This window comes from Geotrypetes seraphini, chromosome 1 (assembly GCF_902459505.1).
Source record: "Geotrypetes seraphini chromosome 1, aGeoSer1.1, whole genome shotgun sequence".
Classification (NCBI taxonomy): Eukaryota; Metazoa; Chordata; class Amphibia; order Gymnophiona; family Dermophiidae; genus Geotrypetes; species Geotrypetes seraphini.
Genome location: NC_047084.1, coordinates 467,469,283 through 467,490,083, shown reverse-complemented (window position 1 = coordinate 467,490,083; position 20,801 = coordinate 467,469,283). Strand labels below are relative to the sequence as shown.

Sequence of the window (20,801 nt, the reverse complement as noted above, 5' to 3'; positions counted from 1 at the left end):
ATCTGTTAATAAATTTCAAGGTTTTCCAGGTGTCAAATAAAATACTATTGTCCTTAACATATCTGGGTAACTTGATACTCAACACCTGAAACAATTGTAATGGGGACATAAGTTGCCACTCTAAATACAACCAATCAGGGAGATGGTCCATGAGCTCAGGAAGGATCCAATACATACCATGACACAATAAATAAGCCTGACGGTACCTATAAAAATTTGGGAAATTTACCCCACCCGCCGCAATTGTTTTTTTGTAAAGATACTAAAACAATTCGAGCAGTTTTACCCAGCCAAATAAATTTAGTAAGAATACTATTTAACTTCTTATAAAAGGACCCCTGGAAATAAACTGGTAACATACCCATTTGGTAGCAAACCACAGGCAAAATCATCATCTTAACCGTTTGAACTCTCCCCCACCAAGACAGATCTAAGGGGTTGCATAGCTCACACATTTCTGTGACCTTCAGCAATAAAGATTTTTCATTTACTTTCATCGTTTCTTCCAGTATTTTTTTAATCCAAATACCTAAATACTTTATATCCTCTTCCAGAGAAAAGGGAATGTATCAAATAATCCTTTTGAACAGTGTACATTTAGCGGAAGAACCACCGATTTACTCCAATTTATTTTGTATCCAGAAAATTTTCCAAATCGGTCAATCAAATCTAATAAATGTGGAATGGTAGTTTCAGGATTCCTCAAATGAAGCAAAATATAATCTGCATACGCAGAGACCTTATATTCCCGGCCTGCATAAGGAATACCTTGTATCTCCTTTGTCTGTTGAATAGCAAGGGTTCCAGAAAAATATCAAATAGCAAAGGAGATAATGGACAACCTTGTCTAACTCCCCTCTCCAGACGAAAACGCTCTTAAAAAGTATTATTAATATATAATCTGGCAGAAGGGGAACTATACAAGGTTTGAATCATTTGTAAGAATCAGGAACCAATACCAAACCAATCCACTGCTTGATACATAAAGGTCCATTCCACACGATCAAAGGCCTTCTCTGTAGCCAAAGATATAGAAAAGGCCGGATCTTCCATGGCTTTTGTTAAATTTAGCATATGAAAAGCCAATCTGGTGTTATTTGAAGAATGTCTTTGAGCAACGAAACCCGTTTGGTGCATACCGATAATATAAGGGAGAGCCTTAGCCAAGCGCAGAGCCAATAGCTTAGCCAAAAGTTTTCCATCCACATTAATCAAAGAAATAGGCCTATAATTTGAAAACCAACATGGGATCTTTATTTGGCTTCGGCAAAACAATAGTTAGAGATTCTGCCATAGTACCCGAAATGCAACCTTTAGTTAGTTGAGCCTAATATAAATTTAAAATATGAGGTAATAGGGTAATTTGGAATGATTTATAAAACTCTACAGTGAAACCATCACCACCTGGAGCAGACACAATGCTCACTTTGAAATTCACTCAACAGCTACTACCAGCAGTCTACACTCCCACGCTTGGAGGAGGCTATAGCGTCTTCAGCTGCTGATCATGCCAAAACTGTAACTCAGTTTCAGTTAGCACTTCAGGGGGCATCTTACCACCTTAAAAATACTATTTACGATGGCCATGATATATCTTCCAGAACAGTGGCTGTTTCCATAAGCACATGCCATCGGTCATGTCTCAAAGCATTTGACCGTCTCTTGATGCTCCCCGTCTGGGGAATATACTGTTTGGAGACAAGGTCAAAGACACCGTTACAGAAATTAAGGACAACTGTTCTGTGATATAAAGAACCACACAATACAGGCAGTTTGCCCACTTAAATTATAGGAGGTCCTACCACCAGCAATTTTTCAATCAATTCTACCCTTTGGAAATGCTACAATCACTACAGTAGGCCTTCCTCACTACACTCAAACAGTAGACTTATCCAAAGTGCCAAAGACTTAAGGAGTGGAAGCAAACAGCCACCTTTCAGCAATTCTCCCTTAAAACTAACTCTTCCCTTTGGTACACTGCCAGTTGGAGGAGGTTTTGCCACTTTGCCCAGACACTTACAATGGATGGAGTCGGTCCAGAGGAAGGCTACTACAATGGTGTGTGGTCTTCGTGATAAGGCCTCTGGGGACACTCTTAAAGGTCTCAATCTGTATACTTTGGAGGAAAGGCGGGAGAGGGGAGATATGATAGAGTCGTTTAAGTACCTACATAATATAAATGTGCATGAGTCGAGTCTCTTTCATTTGAAAGGAAACTCTGCAATGAGAGGGCATAGGATGAAGTTAAGAGGTGATAGGCTCCGGAGTAATCTGATAAAATACTTTTTTATAGAAAGGGTGGTAGAAGCATGGAACAGTCTCCCGGAAGAGGTGGTGGAAACAGAGACTGTCTGAATTCAAGAGGGCTTGGGATAGGCATGTGTGATCTCTCAGAGAAAGAAAGAGATAATGGTTACTGCGGATGGGCAGACTAGATGGGCCATTTGGCCTTTATCTGCCCTCATGTTTCTATGTGACAGATGGGTGTACAACATCATTTCAATCAGCTGAACTTCCACACATATCATATCAGCGGTACTCCCCTTTACTTCCATGACACCACACCATCACTCGACACACTGATCTGCAGCAATGCTGTGGAAGAAGTGCCCACCCTCCCTAAACATGGAGGAATGGGATTCTACTCCAAATTCTTCCTTATTCCCAAAAGGTCTGGAGGCCTCAGACCTATCCTCGCCTTTAGTTTCCAAGTTTATTTAAAAATTTGATTAAATGCCTATCAGATACTAAGAGATTTACAATCGTATAAAATTAAGGGGAGATACAAATTTAAAAACAAGACATTTAAAAACAAAAACATATAGCAGGACACATAATAACATATACATTAAACACTAGGAAAGGGGGAAGAACTACAATGGATTATAGGAAAGATAACGTATAAGGAAAAAAACAATAGGACCGAAGGGGAAGTAGAAAAGAGTTGGATCCAGGAAAATAAAGAGGAGATTTCAATTTACAAAAGCGTCTTTAAATAAGAAGCTTTTTAAGCTTCCTTTAAATTTGTCTAGATTTTGTTCTGCTCAAAGATGAATGGGCAAGGCATTCCAAATTGTTGGGGGCAGTAATTGAAAATATTGTTGTCCGGCGAGTGTTTACAATTTTTAATGAGGGGACCCAAAGCAGGTGTTGATTGGAAGATCTTAGGGATCTGTTAGATTCGTACGGGATCAAGTGTTTATCAATAAATGCCAGTTCCTTTGATTTAAAGGAGAAATTTAAAATGACTACCCTCGCCAACATCTTGCCATTCCTTGAGGCTTGTCTTCCTTGATCTCAGCGATGCATACGCCCACATCCTCATCCACTCCCATCAGGTTCACATTTCTTGGCTCGCACTACCAATACAAGGTGCTCCCCCTTCAGACTCTTGTTGGCTCCCAGGCTGTTTACCAAGTGTCTCACAGTAGTTGCAGCACACCTGTGGAAACAGGGCCTCTCTGTGCCCCATATCTGAAGGATTGGTTTATCTCTGCTCACTCGGGGGAGACACCTTGTATAACACCATAAACATGGTGACACCACTATGATCCTGAGACAAAACAACAGTCCATGCAATGCCGGCACTCGGGTTCTCCAAGGCCAAGAAACTTCATGACTCAAAAGTCAGCAGGAAAGGCCATGGCTACAGTATTTTGGGATCAGGAAGGTGTTGTAATGACTGACTACCTTCCAGGGGCCAAACAGTTAATGCGGACTACTACTGTAACTTGCTGTGCCAATTAAAGGAGGCACTGAAAGAAAAAAAAAGGAGAGTGAAGCTGCAGAAAGGAGCCCTCTTTTTGCAAGACAATGCACCTGCTCACAAGGCTGGCAAAACGATGGATGTTTTGATGCAGTTGGGGGTTTCAGTCAGTGCATAGACCATCTACCCTACTCACCAGATCTTGCTCCATCTGATTTCTGTTTCCAAACCCTAAAAAAGAATTTGAAAGGGCAACAATGTTCAAGTGATTTGGAGGAGTGTCAGGTCAAAAGCGCGCCGGGACAAAGGCGTGAGCAGACAATTGAGCGCAGCGCGGAGGCGTGCGCCGAAGAAAATTTCTGTTTTTAGGGCTCCGACGGGGGGGGGGGTGTGGGGGGGAACCTCTCCACTTTACTTAATACAAATCGCGCCGCGTTGTGGGGGGTTTGGGGGGTTGTAACCCCCCAAATTTTACTGAAAACTTCACTTTTTCCCTGTTTTTAGGGAAAAAGTTAAGTTTACAGTAAAATGTGGGGGGTTACAACCCCCCAAACCACCCACAACGCCGGCGCGATTTGTAGTAAGTAAACTGGGGGTGCTCCCCAAAACCCCCCGTCGGAGCCCCTAAAAACAGTAATTTTCTTCGGGGCGCGCCTCCGTCTTGCGCTCAGTTGTCGGCGCGCGCCTTTGTCTTCCGCGTTGTTGTCTATGAACCATTTGGAGGTGATTGCAGCAGCAAAGCAGTATTTCAGTGATCAGATATCGGAGTATTTTATTAGAAAGTTTACCGAAACCTTAGACACGATGTGCCAAGTGTGTTGAACTTAGGGTTTAATATATGGAATAACTTGTAAGTTTCATGGCTCCAATCATTCCCTTCTTGGTTGGGCTGAGAACTTTTCAGCACCCAGGTACTTTATTTGAAGGAGTAAAGAGTCTGGTGCTGATAAGCTGGTCCTAACAAATAAAAATAACGTTGTGTGCCCCTTCCCAGCTACAGGGTGAACAAAGGGGTTGCATTTGTTATTGAAGTATGATTATGTTTTACTGATACAGTATTTGTTTTGTACTGTAAGCTAAGTTATTTTATCCTGTCCTCCATCCCCCCCCCCACGCCACAGAACATCTGATAGTACAAGTAATAATAAATATTTAAATAAATAAAGTTCCCAAAGTATGGCGGGACATGTTCAGTTCCTGGGCGATAGGTAACCCACCATTTAAGTACAGTGATGTTTCTTGGGTCTGCTCCAGATTCACCTCCAATTCCCTGCAGGGTCTCTGGAAGGGAGGGTCAGAGCAGAACACCTCTGCTGCTCTTGAAACTTGAAAACCTGAAGGAAAAAAGGGATAGAAGGGTAGAGATCAGGGGTAGAGAACTCTGGTCCTCCAGAGCTGTATTCCAGTCGGGTTTTCAGGATTTCCCTAATGAATATGCATTGAAAGCAGTGCATGCACATAAATCGGTTCATAGACAACGGCGCGAAAGACAAAAGCACGCGCCGACAATTGAGCGCAGCGCACGTCGCCACGCCGCTCTAAATTACAGTTTTTAGGTGCTCCGAAGGGGGTTTTGTTGGGGAACCCCCCCCCAGTTTACTTAATAGACATCGCGCCGGCGTTAGGGGGGGTTTGGGGGGTTGTAACCCTCCACATTTTACTGTAAACTGAACTTTTCCCCTAAAAACAGGGAAAAAGTGAAGTTTTCAGTAAAATGTGGGGGTTACAACCCCCCACAACGCGGCGTGATGTCTATTAAGTAAAGTGGGGGGGGGTTTCCCCCCCACGCCTCCCCGTCGGAGCACTAAAAACAGTAATTTAGAGCGGCGCGCGCTGCGCTCAATTGTCTGGGTGCGCCTTTGTCCCGGCGCGCTTTTGACCTGACACCCATAAATCTCATGCATATTCATTGCGGAAATCCTGAAAACCCGACTGGAATAGGGCTCTCCAGGACCGGAGTTCCCTAACCCTGGTATAGATAGAGGATTACTATACAGGTCCTGGACCTGATGGGCCACCGCGTGAGCGGACTACTGGGCACGATGGATCTCTGGTCTGACCCAGCAGAGGCACTGCTTATGTTCTTATGTTGACAAGTGGTGGACCTGCGTTCCAGGCTGGTTCCCCCAAAAAGAAAAAAAATTTGAACCCGGATTTTTATGCTTCTTCATTATGAACACCTATACAGACTATCCTGCCCACGAAGTTTATCAAAAGAGAGAAACAGAATAAGAACTTGGCAAACCCTCCCCGAGAGACAGAAGGAACACCCCAAGTGAAAGAGAAGACGTAAAGCAGAACGCAGGAAAGAAGAAACCCGGAACGAAGGGGGGAGCCCGGCGGCTCTCTCCTCCCTCCATGTGACAGGGGCCGAGGAATGTGACCCGGGAGAGGGAGGGGGGGGGGGGGCTCAGCGCCTGCCGCAGAACCAGGAAGCCGGGGCGGGCGAGGACGGCGCGCGCGAGGGGAGGAGGGAGAGGGCTGGGGCTGTCCCGCTGGCAGCATGGCCCCGATCCCCCTGCGCCCGCTCTCCGCCCCGCTGCCGAGCTCCGAAGCGAAGAAGCCGCGGTCCGGCCCGGCCCGCTGAGAGGGAGAGCGGCGCTGGCACCGGGGAGGGGAGAGGGGGGGGACACACACACACGAGGGCTCTGCCGCCAGCTCAGCCCCTTGCCCAGCAGCGCCGCCTCTCTCCATCCCCGCCAGGCCCGCAGATCCGTCTTCTTTTACCTTTTGGCCCCTGCGAGGGGCTGCTGGAGAGTTGCAGAGGTGGTGGGGGGGCCGCGATCCCTCTCCTCCGAGACCCCCCCCCCCCTGCTGCCGCAGCATCCTCCGGGAGCTGGCTCCGCTCCAGAGACCCTGCGGGAGAGGAAAGGAGGAGACTGAGCGCAGCTGCCGAGCAAGAGAGGAGCCAGGTAGCCGGAGACATGAGACGCGGGCAGCGACCGGGGGGCTAGAGATCGCGCGCCTTGGTGGAGCCGCATCGAGCCGGGGGAGAGAGACGCGCGCGCTGACCTGCAGGAGGGACGCCCTGCCCTGGAAGTTAAGACACTTGAGCTGGAGGAGACCTCAGGCCCTCTGATTTTCCTACCTTATGGACGTGACTACAGGCCTTACTGCTGGTGAGTGCAGCACTTGTACAAAAAAAAAAAAAAAAACAACAACCCCAAACAACCCACCCCACTCTCTAGCGCGCTAACGTAGCGCACCAGGGCTTCCCAAATCTGCAGACCCCAGAGCCAGCTGAATATGCATAAGAGAGTTTTGCATATACCTGATCTGCATTGTCTTCACGTTTTGTCCTATGCGTTTTCATGGTGGACATCCTGAAAAACTCAGCTGGCTCTGGGGGCTGCAGGACAGGTTTCAGAAGCCCTGTACTGCATGCACACACATGTACTCTCATATTCGTCTCTTACAATCTCAGTTGACACTAGAAAGTACACACAAATGTATTGCATATATTCCTGGGTCCTGGAAAGTGATGAAGAGGGATTAGTGGTACATGTGTCACTTTTGAGAGGAGGTGAGGCCTTACATAAAAGTCTCTGCTTCCAAAAATTGAGGAGTCTACTCCCATTTGAAGACTGAAGTCTCCCTCTCTAAACCTCCTCCTTTCTCTCTTTTTATGTGTCTCTTTCTATTTTCTGATTTCTTTATCTCTATTACCTTGCTACCCTGTTCTCATTTTTATTTCCCTCTTTCCCTTATTCCCTCCGCCCTTTCATCCTTCTGTTCTCTTTTTCCCTTTGACTGTCTTTTTTTCTCCATCACTTGTTCTCTCCTCTCACTTCTTAACCGCTCATGGTCTTGAATCTCACAACAGCTCAGCTTTCACTACTGTCACATAGATTTCTGTCTTTGGCTCCCCTTTTCCATATCTGTGCAAAAGCCTAGATTCATGCTGCCTCTGAAATCTTTGAAGTGCAGATTAGTGCACCCCCCTTTGCTGAAAAGAGACTGCTGAGACCAAGGAAGAATCCCAAAGTACATTAAGAGGTGACAAATGGAACATTTATCTTATCAAAAGGGACTATAAAGACCCCAAATGTTCATCATGGACTAGTGGAGACTATTAAACCTTGCAGAGGTGTTTAAGAGGGTCACATCACTGATGAGTGTCAGAGGCTGTTAAGAAATGGAGACCTGGTAGAAAATTGGTGATATACTCTCCAGTTAATTAAAGATATGATCTACTTTAAAATAATGATAAATATTTCTGTAGTCATAGTGGTCAGGCTCTGGAAAAGTCTATCATTGGAAGCAGCTAAGGCATCTTTCATAGCACCATGTAGAAATAAATGAGGCATATTTTTAGAATATTCAAATACTTTAAAAAAATAAATGCACAAGGGTCAGGCTCCTATCAGGAGGAAGGATGTTCTAGAACCAACGGTAATAATACAAGGCTGGAAGGAAGAAGGCTCGGAGAAAAGCATAGGGAAATATTTCTTCACAGAGAGGGGGTGGAGGAGTGGAACAGCTTGCTGGTGGAGGTGTAGGAATAAAGCATACATCAGAAATAGAAAAAGCCTGCCATAGGCACACAGGATCTTCGGTGGGAGAGCAACTGGGATAGGAACAGAGGGAGTGAATGGTAGAGCCTGGGACAGGGCAGAACATTCTCAGTGGAGGAAAGGAAGGGATTCGGGGACGTATGAACAGAAAGATCAACACGGGGGTGGGGGATGAATGATGAGTAGGTGACATAGGGTATAAAGAAAGCAGGGGCCAGGAAAGGAGTAACTGGGAGGAGAAGAAAATGTTCATGTGTTCATAATCGTTTGGTTTGTGTTCCATTTGAACCATGATGAGATTTGTATACTGGGGCCAAGCACTGTGGTTATATGTCCCAGTCAGAAATAAAGATACAAAAAAGAAAAGAAGATATGCACTGGGAGTCCAGGACATTGGTGAAAAGACTGAATGTGAAGGAAAAATGTCTTACTCTATGTTGCTTCTTTTCTTTCTCGCTGTGTTTTATTGCTTTCTTTCCCCTTCTCCTTTTTAATGTGTTCCCCCTCCCTCTTTCTCTCCTTTTCTGTTAAAGGGCTGAGGTGAGAGGCAGAGAAGTTTAAAGCTTTGAGGCCTAGTTCTGAAACCTATATAACAGTGTTCTTGAATGACAATGGCAACCCCTGGAGACCTCTGGGCTGACCCACCATTGACTTTTTTGGGGGAGGGTTCTTGCTACTAAGCCTTTCCACCCAGGCTCATGACATAAAGGGGAAAGTGGATGAGGGAAGAGCTGCATGACTTAAATACAAGGCATTTCTCAATAGACATAAGAGAATGTACGTATTTGGAAATGCTCACAACCTTGAGGATGCCCTCAATGAAGTTTAAAGGTGAGCTGGTGGAGATGAATGTCATTGACACACACTGGTCAGCAGTATTATGGCCCTGCATAGGAAGATATTTGGTGGCTCTCCTTCAGCTCATTAGAATCCAAAGTGGCCCCAGTTTAAAAATTAATGAAGATAACTGCTATATAGCAAGACCACCAAATGAATTTGTGAGGAGCAAGCTGTGTCAGTTCCGGTGTTGTCTCACTGCATCTCTGGTCATGTAGTTCCAGTTTTTCTTTCCAGTACAAGTAGAAACATCAAGCCCTGGACTAGTTTCATGTAAAATTTGGGGTGGTAGATTCAAAGGCAATGTTAGGAAATTCTACTTTACGGAGAGGGTGGTGGATGCCTGGAATGCGCTCCCGAGAGAGGTGGTGGAGAGTAAAACTGTGACTGAGTTCAAAGAAGCGTGGGATGAACACAAATGATCTAGAATCAGAAAATAAGATTAAATATTGAACTAAGGCCAATACTGGGCAGAGTTTTTTCACCCTCTGGAAACTTAAATCCATTAAAGCATACTTTGATAACTCTGCCTTCAGAATCTTGGTACAGTCCCTCGTATTAAGTCAACTCGACTACTGTAACATCGCCTACTTAGCAATCCCCCAAAAGAATATGCGACGATTACAACTAATGCAAAACACTGCGGTCAGACTAATCTTCGGTCTAAAGAAGTTCGATCACGTGACACCATACTTCAAACAACTACACTGGCTGCCGATGGAAGCTCGTGTAAAGTTTAAGTTCGCCTGCCTCTGTTTTAAAGTTTTCTACGGTCTAACCCCTAAATACATCACTGACCTATTCTCCTCAGCCAACAAACACAAGAGAAGCTCCCACTCGCACTTCGTTTCTCCCCCGGTTAGAGGATGCAAACTAAAAAAACACCATGAGCATCTTCTCTCACATCAGGCTGCTCTATGGGGTAAAGACCTAGAACAACTCCTATTGCCCACCACTTATGAGGTATTCAGGAAACGCCTCAAAACTCACCTATTCCTGAAATACCTAGACAGCTGACCCACTTCCCTCCTTCCCCTCTCTTGCCCTTTCTCCCCATTGTTCCCACATCCCTTAAGTTAACTCAACTTGTACGTCAACTCAACTTGTACTCCACTAATCTTCTGTAAACCGCATAGAACTTAACAGTATTGCGGTATATAAACTGTTATTATTATTATTATTATTATATGGCCGTTTGGTGGAGGATGGGCAGGGGAGGGCTTCAATGGCTGGGAGGGTGTAGATGGGCTAGAGTAAGTCTTAACAGAGATTTCGGCAGTTGGAACCCAAGCACAGTACCGGGTAAAGCTTTGGATTCTTGCCCAGAAATAGCTAAGAAGAAAAAATTTAAAAATTTAAATTGAATCAGGTTGGGCAGACTGGATGGACCATTCGGGTCTTTATCTGCCGTCATCTACTATGTTACTATGTTATATACCGCTCATCAGATTTCTGAGCGGTGTACATATTTAAAACTATAAATTTGGGTGACAGACAATATGACTAGCTGTTTTTTTCTGATAACCTAACAATAATCGCTTAGCAGTGTTATGATAGTGGCTTTGTGAGTCGAGCTCATTATACAGTATGTGCGGTGACACTGAGCAATTTACATATTAAAAATTATGAACCATGACATATCTGAGAGCCCAAGAACAGTCACTCTTATAGTGCACCCCTTCCGCTTGCTTTTTTGAGCCATACAGACAGGGGAGTTTCTCTGTCACATGGTTGCCAGAGGATTGTAATGGAAAGGCAGGCGATGCATTGCTCTATCCTCATGTTGTAACCCTCTCTTCCTTTCTTTAAATCCTCCTGGGTCTGGTCTCTCACCCGTGGCTGAGCAGCGATGGACCCATCTGTCACTCTCTGGCAGTTCCTGCTGCAGCTGCTGGAGGAGCAGAACAACGAGCACCTCATATCCTGGACCTCCAACGACGGAGAGTTCAAGCTAGTGGACGCAGAGGAGGTGGCGCGGCTCTGGGGTCTCCGCAAGAACAAAACCAATATGAACTATGACAAGCTGAGCCGTGCCCTGCGCTACTATTATGACAAGGTAAGGGGCTGTGTTTTGGGGCTTATCTTGCACACCTGAGCGCATGTATTGAAACAGGCCCATCTCTGTGGCAAGTCCTATTTTTGTCACTTGGCTTATCTCCACACCCACCATGCACATCATCAACAGGTCTGTCTAACAAGGTCATCACTGCCGTTGAAGCTATAAACGGCATCTAATGTCTAGGCACCGAGGAGCAAATTGATCAGCCATCCACTAGGTGTCATTTATAGAATATCGCCTAGCGGTCTTAGGTGTCAGCAGTGGTGTAGTAAGGAAGGGAACGGACTGCCCCAGGTGCCCTCTTGCCAGGGGCACCGGCAACCCTCCTCCTCTCGGCCTCCCCCTGCTCCTCCCCCTGCCGTGCGAGCCGCTTGCCTTCCCCGTACCTTTTTTCGCTTCTCTGGCGCGAGCAACATTGCTGCTTGCGTCGGCATCGGCGCTCTCTCTGATGTCACTTCTGGGTCCCACATCTAGGAAGTAACGTCAAAGAGCGAGCCGACACCAATGTGGGGAATGCGTCTCGGAGAAGTTAAAAAGGTATGGGGGCATCCCGGGCGCCTCTTACCCTTGCTACGCCACTGGGTGCCAGAAAGCGTTGAAACCTTAGGGGCACTCCCATCTATGTTATGGTTTTCTTGGCCTAAATGAGCGCACTTAAGTCAAATCACGTCTAAAATCTACCCGGAATCTGCCCCTAACCATGCCTGCATTCTGGTAGGTGCCTCAGAATAGATGCCTACTTTGAAGTGGTAGGTGCCTACCAGCTAATTAATTGTTTTTGTAGTTTTGAATTGCTTTTTAATGGAGCTTTTGAATTAAAAGCGCTGATTAAGCCTAATTGAATAATTAAGTTAGCCGCCTAGATAGACGCCCTTTATAGAATCCGGGCCTGAATGCAAAGCTAAAGATTTAGGGTCTGATAGTGAAAGGATTTATGCTCCTAAGTTTGAGAACTATGCTCATAAATTGATCTCTTTGAAAATGTACTAGGAGTGAGTGCATAACTTTGTAGGAGGAGTGTGTGGCGCAGTGGTTGGATCTACAGCCTCAGCACCCTGGGGTTGTGGGTTCAAACCCCGCGCTGCTCCTTGTGACCCTGGGCAAGTCACTTAATCCTCCGTAGCTCCAGGTACGTTAGATAGATTGCGAGCCCACCGGGACAGAGAGGGAAAATGCTTGAGTACCTGATTGCAAAAACCGCTTAGATAACCTTGATAGGCGGTATATAAAATCCTAATAAACTTGATACTCGAAGGGCCCGATATTCAGCTGATGCCGGTCAGTGTTTTGTTGATTGCTGCCACCGTTAAACCTAGAAATTCATTGCTGAGTCAGGCACTGGAATTAACTTTCCAGATTTCCAGAGCCGGCTAACACATAGCTGGTTAAGTGCAATATTAAGCACTTTCCACCTAAAAATAGGACTGACTTTTATGCAGTCCTACAGTATTTATACGGTTAGTTATGTGCTAAATCTTGGCACTTAAATGACCAGGGGGCTCCTTTTATCAAGGCGCGCTAAGGGGGTTAGCGCGTCGGACATTTTCATCATGCGCTAACCCCCCGCGGCAGCCTAAAATCCTAACGTCTCGTCAATTGAGGCGTTAGGTACTAGCACGGCAGGCGGTTTAACACGCGGTATTCCGTGCGTTAAACCACTACCGCGCCTTTGTAAGAGGACCCCCGAGTGCTAATTCTGCCCCTGGAATGCCCCCAAAATAGCCGGGTTTCAGTTCAGTCAATTAAGCGGTTATTTTCAGCTGCACTGACCAGTTAATTGCCGCTGAAAATTAGCAGTTATCCCCGAACAGGTGATTTAACCAGCCAGGAACCATTTCTGGCTGATTAAATTGCTTTGACTATTGCTGAAAACTGGCTATTTTGGGAGCATTGTGAGGGTGGAGTCAAAGGGCCGATTAAGTGCTGATATTTGGCACTTAACTAGCCAAGGTAATTGCATAAATAGGACCACACAAAAGTCAGTCTTATCTTTATGCACGAAGCCATAGCTAGTTGCGTGCTGAATATTGCACTTAACCAGCTGTGTGTTAGCCGCCTCCAGAAACCTGGAAATTCAGTGTCAGTGCCCAGATGTGGCCCAATCATCAAAATGCTAGTCACTTCCAGCTGAATATAAAGTCCAAAGGGGGTAATATTCAGCCTGGGGGGGGAAAAAGGCATGCTGACAGCCATGGACAGAACTGAGCCTGAATATTCAAATGCTGTGCTGTGTCCAGGCTGGGTAATGCGGCCTACCAGAAGTTAACCACATAGGAGGGGCCTCTGAAAAGTTCTCTGCCCAACCAAGAAGAGAATGATATGGAGTGATGAAACTTACAAGTTATTCTGTACTTTTCTTGACACTGTTCATTTCATATCATTGAAACGAAAAGTGTCAAGAAAAATACAGAATAACTTATAGGTTTCATGGCTCCACATCATTCTCTTCTTGGTTGGGCTGAGAACTTTTCAGCTGTTCCTCGTATTGGCCAATATTCAGATTGGTGCATGATTAGCTTGGTGGATAAAGTTAGAACAGCCTTTCTGCTGTCTTAACTTTATCTACTTACTTAATAAATTAGTAGTGTGAATATCATTGCTAACTAATTGAGCACTTGCTCTGCGAGTGAACTCCTTCTTCATAATCGGATAGAGGAGGGGCAGTTGGTGCTGATATTCAGCAGCACTGTCCTGTTATATGCCACTAAATGTTAGCGGATAGGCAGGTGCAATCAATTTAACTGGCAGAAGGTTTAAAAAGTGGGTGGCAACAAGGACAGAGTTAGGTTGAGGAAAAGAAGTTAGGAGCTTAGCACTGACTAGTCTTTTAGCCCGTTACATTAATGGGTGCTAGAATATATGTCTGTCTGTCTTTCTTGCTGTCTCTCTCCCTCCCGCTATCTGTCTTTCTTTCTGTGTGTCTCTCTCCCTGGCCCCCTTTGTCTGTCTGTCTTTCTGTCTCCCTGCCCCTATGGCTTTCTTCTTTTCTCTCTGTCTCCCTCCCGCTTTCTGTCTTTCTTTTTTTCTCCCTCCCTCCCGCTATCTTTCTTTCTATCTGTCTTTCTTCCTGCCCCCTATTCAGCAGCAGCATTTCACTCCCCACCCTCTTCCCTGTACAGCAGCCACAGCAGCATTCCCTCCCCCTCTATTTCCCTGTGCAGCAGCATTTCGCTCCCAACCCCACTTCCCTGTGCAGCAGCAGCATTTCCCTCCCCCTCCATTTCCCTGTGCAGCAGCATTTCCCTCCCTCCACTTCTCTGTGCATCAGCAGCATTTCCTTCCCCCCCACTTCCCTGTGCAGCAGCCGCAGCAGCAGCATTCCCTCCCCCTCCATTTCCCTGTGCAGCAGCATTTCCCTTGCCCCACCCCAGTTCCCTGTGCAGCAGCAAAAGCATTTCTCTCCACCCCCCACTTTCCTGTGCAGCAGCCACAGCAGCATTCCCTCCCCCTCATTTCCTGTGCAGCAGCATTTCCCTCCCCCCACCCAACTTCCCTGTGCAACAGCAGCAGCAGTATTTCCCTCCCCTCCACTTCTCTGTGCAGCAGCAGCATTTCCCTTCCCCCACTACCCTGTGCAGAAGCTGAAGCAGCATTCCCTCTCCCTCCATTTCCCTGTGCAGCAGCATTTCCCTCCCCTCACCCCACTTCCCTGTGCAGCAGCAGTAGCAGCAGCAGTATTTCCCTCCCCCTCCACTTCTCTGTGCAGCAGCAGCGGTATTTCCCTCACCCTCCACGTCTCTGTGCAGCAGCATTTTCCCCTACCCCCCCTTCCCTTCCCGCGATCTGGCCTGCTCCCTTAGTCCCTTGCCGCCGCCCCCCTCCCTTCCCTTCCCGCAGTCTGGCATGCTCCCTTAGTCCCATGCCGGAGTTTATTTTTAAGTTTAAAGGTGCCGCCGTGGCTCTCACGATCGCCGCCTGCATCGGAAGCCTCCGACGCAGGTGCGGCTTGTGAGAGGAGCCGCGGCGGCGGCTTTTAACTTAAAAATAAACTTTGGCCGGCCGTGAAGTGTAAGAGAGCCGGCAAGACCACACATCACCTTGGGGTCTGCGAGAGAGGGACCGTTGTATGCGCGCATGTGCACTCCTGCTGGCCACAGACCTATGGATCAGGGATCACAAAGGTAAGAGTGTGCATGCGCGCTTAGCATTTTATTATAGTAGATTCTTAATACCACTGCTAGACATATGCAGTGCTGTACATTAAACATTCAAGAGACAGCCCCTGCTCAGTAGAGTTTACAATCTAATCAGATAGACAGACAGGACAAGTAGAGGGTTAGGGAGTTTCTCAGAGAATGAAAACAGGTATGACTGCTTTGCAAACAAGTGGGAGTTAGGAGTTAAAAGCAACCTCAAAAAAGTAGGCTTTTAGCTTAGATTTTAATACTGCCAGAGACGGAGCTTGACGTACTGACTCGGGTGTATGGTGCAGCAGGCGAGAAGGGACATAATCTGGAATTGGCAGTAGAGGATAAGGGTACATATAAGAGAGACTTACAGAGTTCCTGGCACTAGATTCATATAAATAAGGCTCATAAATCTAGGTAGATGAATGGCAGGCCAAAATTTATAAGCATAGGGCCTGATTATTCCCAACCGGCCCATGTGCCTAAGGCCTCGCCCACAGGAGGGGCCTAAGACAGGGCCAATTCTGATTGGCCCAGGAGCCTCAAGCCACAACTGTGGGCGGGGTTTGAGCAGCCTGGGCCAATCAGGCCCTAAGGCCAGCCATTCCTGAGATGGCTGACCTGTCGAACAGACGGGCTTGGCACCCGTCCGTCCTACCAACAATTTGTAAGGTATGGGGAAGGGGGATGAGGAGTCTGCGGGGAGGATCGTGGATCGGCGGGGGGGGGGGCGATTGGGGATTCGGAGGGGCAGTCATGGGGGGGTTTGCGTTGAGGGCAGGAGGGCCTGGGATCCCTCCTGCCCATATTTTAGTGGTGGGTGGGGGTTAGAGGGTGTCGCCGGGCCAGGAGGGCTTGGGCTCCCGCCTGGCCGGATCGTGTGTGGGGGGAGGGGGGTTGGAGATCGCTGGGCCAGGAGGGCTTGGGCTCCCTCTTGGCCCCATCGGACTCGGTGGAGGGGGGGGGGTTGGGGATCACGGGGCAAGAGGGCTTGGACTCCCTCTTGCCCCGATGTCACTGGGGGGGGGGGTCGTGGTTCGCCAGGGCAGGAGGGCTTGGGCTCCCTCCTACCCTGATCGTGTCGCGGGGTTCGGGGGTGCCGCTGGGCAGAAGGGCTTGGGCTGTCTCCTGCCCCGATAGTATGTGTGTGTGTGTGTGGGGGGGTGGTGATATATCGTGGCAGGAGAGATTGGCTATCTCCCCTGCCATGATGCGATCACTCCTCTACCCGAACTGCCACAACCCGTGGCAGGAGAGATTGGGCATCTCTCCTGCCGCGAGTCGCGGCAGTTCGGGTAGAGGGATGATTGCATCACGGTAGGGGAGATGAGGCATCACTCCTGTTGCGGTGGAGGGGTGGGTAGGTTGCCGTGCCGCTGAACTGATCGTGCCAGCCGCCATCAGCTCAGCGGCCCCTTTTTCGGCACTTATACCTGTTTTGACTTGGTCTAAGTCAAAACGTATAAGTGCCGACTAGGCAACCTGTCAAAATCTTTGGTTATACGTGTTGTACGCCTAGGTGTAGGTCGGCCCACCGCCCGCCCTTTCCCCTCCTCTAAAAACACCTCTTTTCTCTTTGTGCGTTTAGAGGCAGGGGAAAGGCCTAAGCTGGTTTTAGATACGTCTAAAACCAGCTTTGATTATGGGTACTTGGACGATCAGGCTCTGTGATCGTCCAAGTACCCATTTAGGCCACATTTTAGACTTTTTTTTTTATTATGAGCCCCATAGGCATTATTGAAGGGGGATGAACTACAATTTTGATAGAAAAGTTACATTTAAAGGCAAAACCATGAATGAAGGGGAGGATAGTAGCCTTATAAGGCTAATTCAAGTCTTATAAGGTTAATAGGTCTTAGCTAATTTCCTGAAAGAACAATAAGGTAAGGCTTGAGAAATAATTTCACCTAGCCCAGTTTGCAATTTGCCTGCCTGAAACGCAAGTGTCCTATCCAGTTTGTAAAATGAGTAAAGTTAGGACAGACTTTTGTTTTCCTAACTTTACTTGATTAGCTAACTGAGTAGCAGGCTGAATATCACCACTGCCCAGTTTGCCACCAGCTGCATTCCAACTCTGCCTCAGACCGCCTCACTATTAACCAGATAGTGAGTGCCAAGGTGGTCACCGGCAGCATTCAGTGGCATTACCTGCTTAAGTGTTGCTGAATATCGGTGGTTGGTCAGCTCAGTGGTTGGACCCTCGGCACTTTTTGAGCATCAGGCCCTTGGACTATATCACTACTGATAGATTAAAGGAGTCAGCTTCTACTATTATAGCTAGAAGTGTCAGGTACTACCATTACACACAGCATTTGGGAGGCAGGCTGTACCATTACATGCAGGAAACAGGACTTAGGTGTAATGCATCGTTGCGCTGTATCATTAGGGATTATACATGATAGAGGCAATTAATAAAATGAACTTATTTGTTAGAGAACAGGAAGAGCACTCGGACCGTACCATTACAGATGGGACATAGGAAGCAAGCTGTACTGTTACAGAAGGAGAAGGGCGAGACTATTACTGTTGGAATAAAGCAGGCGGCTTGCACCATTTGAGAACAAGTATGGGAGAGTGAGCTGTGAGGCTATTTAAGACAGCAATGTTTCTCTGTACTAACCAACCTGTTCAATCTGTCTTGCAGAACATCATCAAAAAAGTTAGCGGCCAGAAGTTTGTTTACAAGTTTGTCTCCTACCCAGATCCTGTTGCCATGGAGACGCTGAAGGAGGAGGCCAGGCGCCCTGAGGTCTCAGCGGACTCTGCTCAGGGCCCCAAGCCTGGAGAGATGGCTCCGGGACCTCCTAAAGCCCTTCGGAACAGCCCTAAGAGCAACCGCAATGAGTACATGCGTTCTGGCCTCTACTCTACCTTCACCATTCAGTCGCTACAAGCTCCACCCCCAGCCAAGACCACCAGGCCTGAAACCACATTGCCTCAGGTTAGAGTTCAGTTGGAGGCAGAGCCCCCAACAGTGGAGGTAACAGGGCAAAGTGTGGAGGTCTTGCCCCTGGAAATTGGCCTCCAGAGTCCAGAAGAGGAGCTCCCACTCCAGGTAAAACTGTCCTCCACCTTCTTCCTCCTTTCTAAACAAAACTAAATTTCATATCTAGTTCTGAAGTGTGTTTTTCAAAAATCTGGTAGCCATGTTGGCTCTGGAGAAAATGGGATCTTTTTCAAGGTGTGACACCTTTACTGCACTAACATAAGCCTTGTATATTAGTTCTCTAGGCCTCGTAGATGAAAATGGGGAACACCTGATGATTTCAGGTCATCAGGGACAGGCTCAGCCAGTACTGGTTCTTTCTTAATCCATTCCCTATAACCTGGTTATTGAAGCCTAAACTCCAATATGTTTTAAGCAGAGATGGAGACATGGAGGACATTTTCAATAGGGCATCTAAGTCTGTTTTTGGATGTCTCTACAAGGACATTCAAAAGTCAGGTTAGGAATACAGTATGACCATTTTCAAAATCGCATGAAGTCTATTTTTTTTTTTTTTCCTTTTAAATGGTTCGTCAAGATCAGGGGTCCCCAAAGTCCCTCCTTGAGGGCTGAATCCAGTCGGGATTTCAAGATTTCCCCAATGAATATGCATGAGATCTATGTGCATGCACTGCTTTCATTGCATATTCATTGGGGAAATCCTGAAAACCCGATTGGATTCAGCCCTCAAGGAGGGACTTTGGGGGCCCCTGGTCTAGATGTTTTGTCCCTTAGGACATTTGTCTTTTTTGGCCAATTTCAAAAATCAAAATGTCCAAAACAAGCTCATTTGAACATGGGAGAGGTCAGAATTCTAATGGACTGGCTACACAGTCTTACCAATAGAGCAGTGGGGCACCTTGGGGGGCACTGCGGTGAACTTCACATAAAGGGTGCCAAGTACATATTTCACCATAACCTCCTTATAGTGTATGGTGAGCTCTCCAAAACCTACCATACTCATCTCTCTATCACCATAGTAGCCCTTATGGCTGCAGGTGTCACTTATATGGCAGTACAGTAGGTTTGGGTGAGTTTTGGTAGACTTGCACTTTCGACCATAAATGTAGTGGGTAGCGTGGAATATGGGCCTGGATTCCCCCTCTCTATGGTTCACTACACCGTCCAATAGTCTGCTCCAGACACCTGCTTGCTGCATCTACTTGGATTTCCCATAATATCTGCAGCTGTCATAGAGGCTGGTATGTACTGTTTATTTCACATCTTTGGGGGTTGGGAGGGGGTCAGTGACCATAGGGGAAGTGTGTGGGGACGGGTCATGCATCCAGTGGTCATCTGGTCAGTTTGGGTACCTTTTTGGTCCTTATACACTTCTAAAACAGGTCTAACTCCAAGGGCCTGATTCTGTATAAGATGCCTGGTCTTAGCAGATGCCTGAGCAGCTTTTGAGAATCATGTCTGTCCTAATGGACACACGCCTAACCTCACCTAACCACCCTGATTCTCTAACCAGCGTCCATGTCACAGGCACCGTTTAGAGAATCGCATTGCCGCTGAGCTGATCACAGCAAGGGAATCTTCCTGCTGCAATCAGCTGAGTGGCAGCCACAGGGAACCCCTGAATCCCACTCTACGTCAACCGGCAGGAGTGATGCCCACTCCCTCCTGATGCCACCCTTGAACCCCCCCACATTGTCTGCGGCAAGAGGGATGCCCACTCCTTCCTGCCGGCACCGCCCCCCAACATCTCCAGCAGGAGGGATGCCCACTCCCTCCTGCCAGCACCCCCTTCCCCCAGAACCCCCTTCCCCCTTACCTTTATAAGCAAAGCCATCTGGATGAAGGCTTAATCCCTCTGGCTGGCAGGCCCACCTCTTCAGATGGCAGGTCCAGGGATGCATTGGGGAGTGTCTAAGGCCCTAATTGGCTCATGGGCCTAAGGTCCCTTTCATAGGAGGGGCTTTAGGTACCTGGGCCATGGGGAAGGTGCAAGTAGAAGGGAGATGGTCAGCGTGCGTGGAGGGGGGTCAGCGAGTGGATTGGGCCCATCAGCAGTGTCTGTGCTGAGTCTGCCCACGTGCAGGATGCGACGGGTAGGGGCCTCCGGCTCGTCTTGGGCGGCAGGGCCTGCGGTGCAAAGCTGTTTTTGCCGGCTTGGGGGGTCGCGAATGTGCAGGGCACAGCAGGAGTAAGATCATGGGGAGCCTTCAACAGTGGCTGTCTCCTCTCCTAGCAGCTCTGTACTTACCAGGGCAGTGATTCACTTCGGCAACTTCCCCTTTCCTCAGAGGCAGCAACAGACCCAGGGCTGCCTAAGGAAATCACTGCTGCAGGCAAGTACTGAGAGCTGCTGGAAGGAGAGGAAGCCACTGTTGGAGGCTGGGAAGCTGCTGGATAAAGGGAGAGCTGCTACTGCACCTGGAGGGAGGTAGAAGGAGAGATGCTGCTGGGAGGGGAAGAGGGAAGGGAGAAGGAAAAAAGGAAGGAAACAGCTGGCAGGGAGATTAGAGGAGGGAAAGGGGTCAGGGTGGAATGAAGAGATCAGATGAGGGAAAGGGGAGAGACAGGAATGAGAAAGTAGAGAGAGATTGATGCTGGAAAGGGGGTCAGC

General features: G+C 47.6%; 1 protein-coding gene across 1 annotated transcript in view; it reads left to right on the top strand.

Moving 5' to 3' along the window:
• The first annotated feature begins 6,194 nt into the window (after positions 1 to 6,194).
• ELK1 (ETS transcription factor ELK1) overlaps positions 6,195 to 20,801 on the top strand; it is a 45,860-nt gene continuing 31,253 nt past the window's right edge. The window contains exons 1-3 of the mRNA XM_033924218.1: positions 6,195 to 6,825; positions 10,905 to 11,113; positions 17,888 to 18,298. Coding sequence (XP_033780109.1) covers positions 6,798 to 6,825; positions 10,905 to 11,113; positions 17,888 to 18,298 — 648 coding nt within the window. The 5' untranslated portion in view covers positions 6,195 to 6,797. The remainder of the gene's footprint in view (positions 6,826 to 10,904; positions 11,114 to 17,887; positions 18,299 to 20,801) is intronic.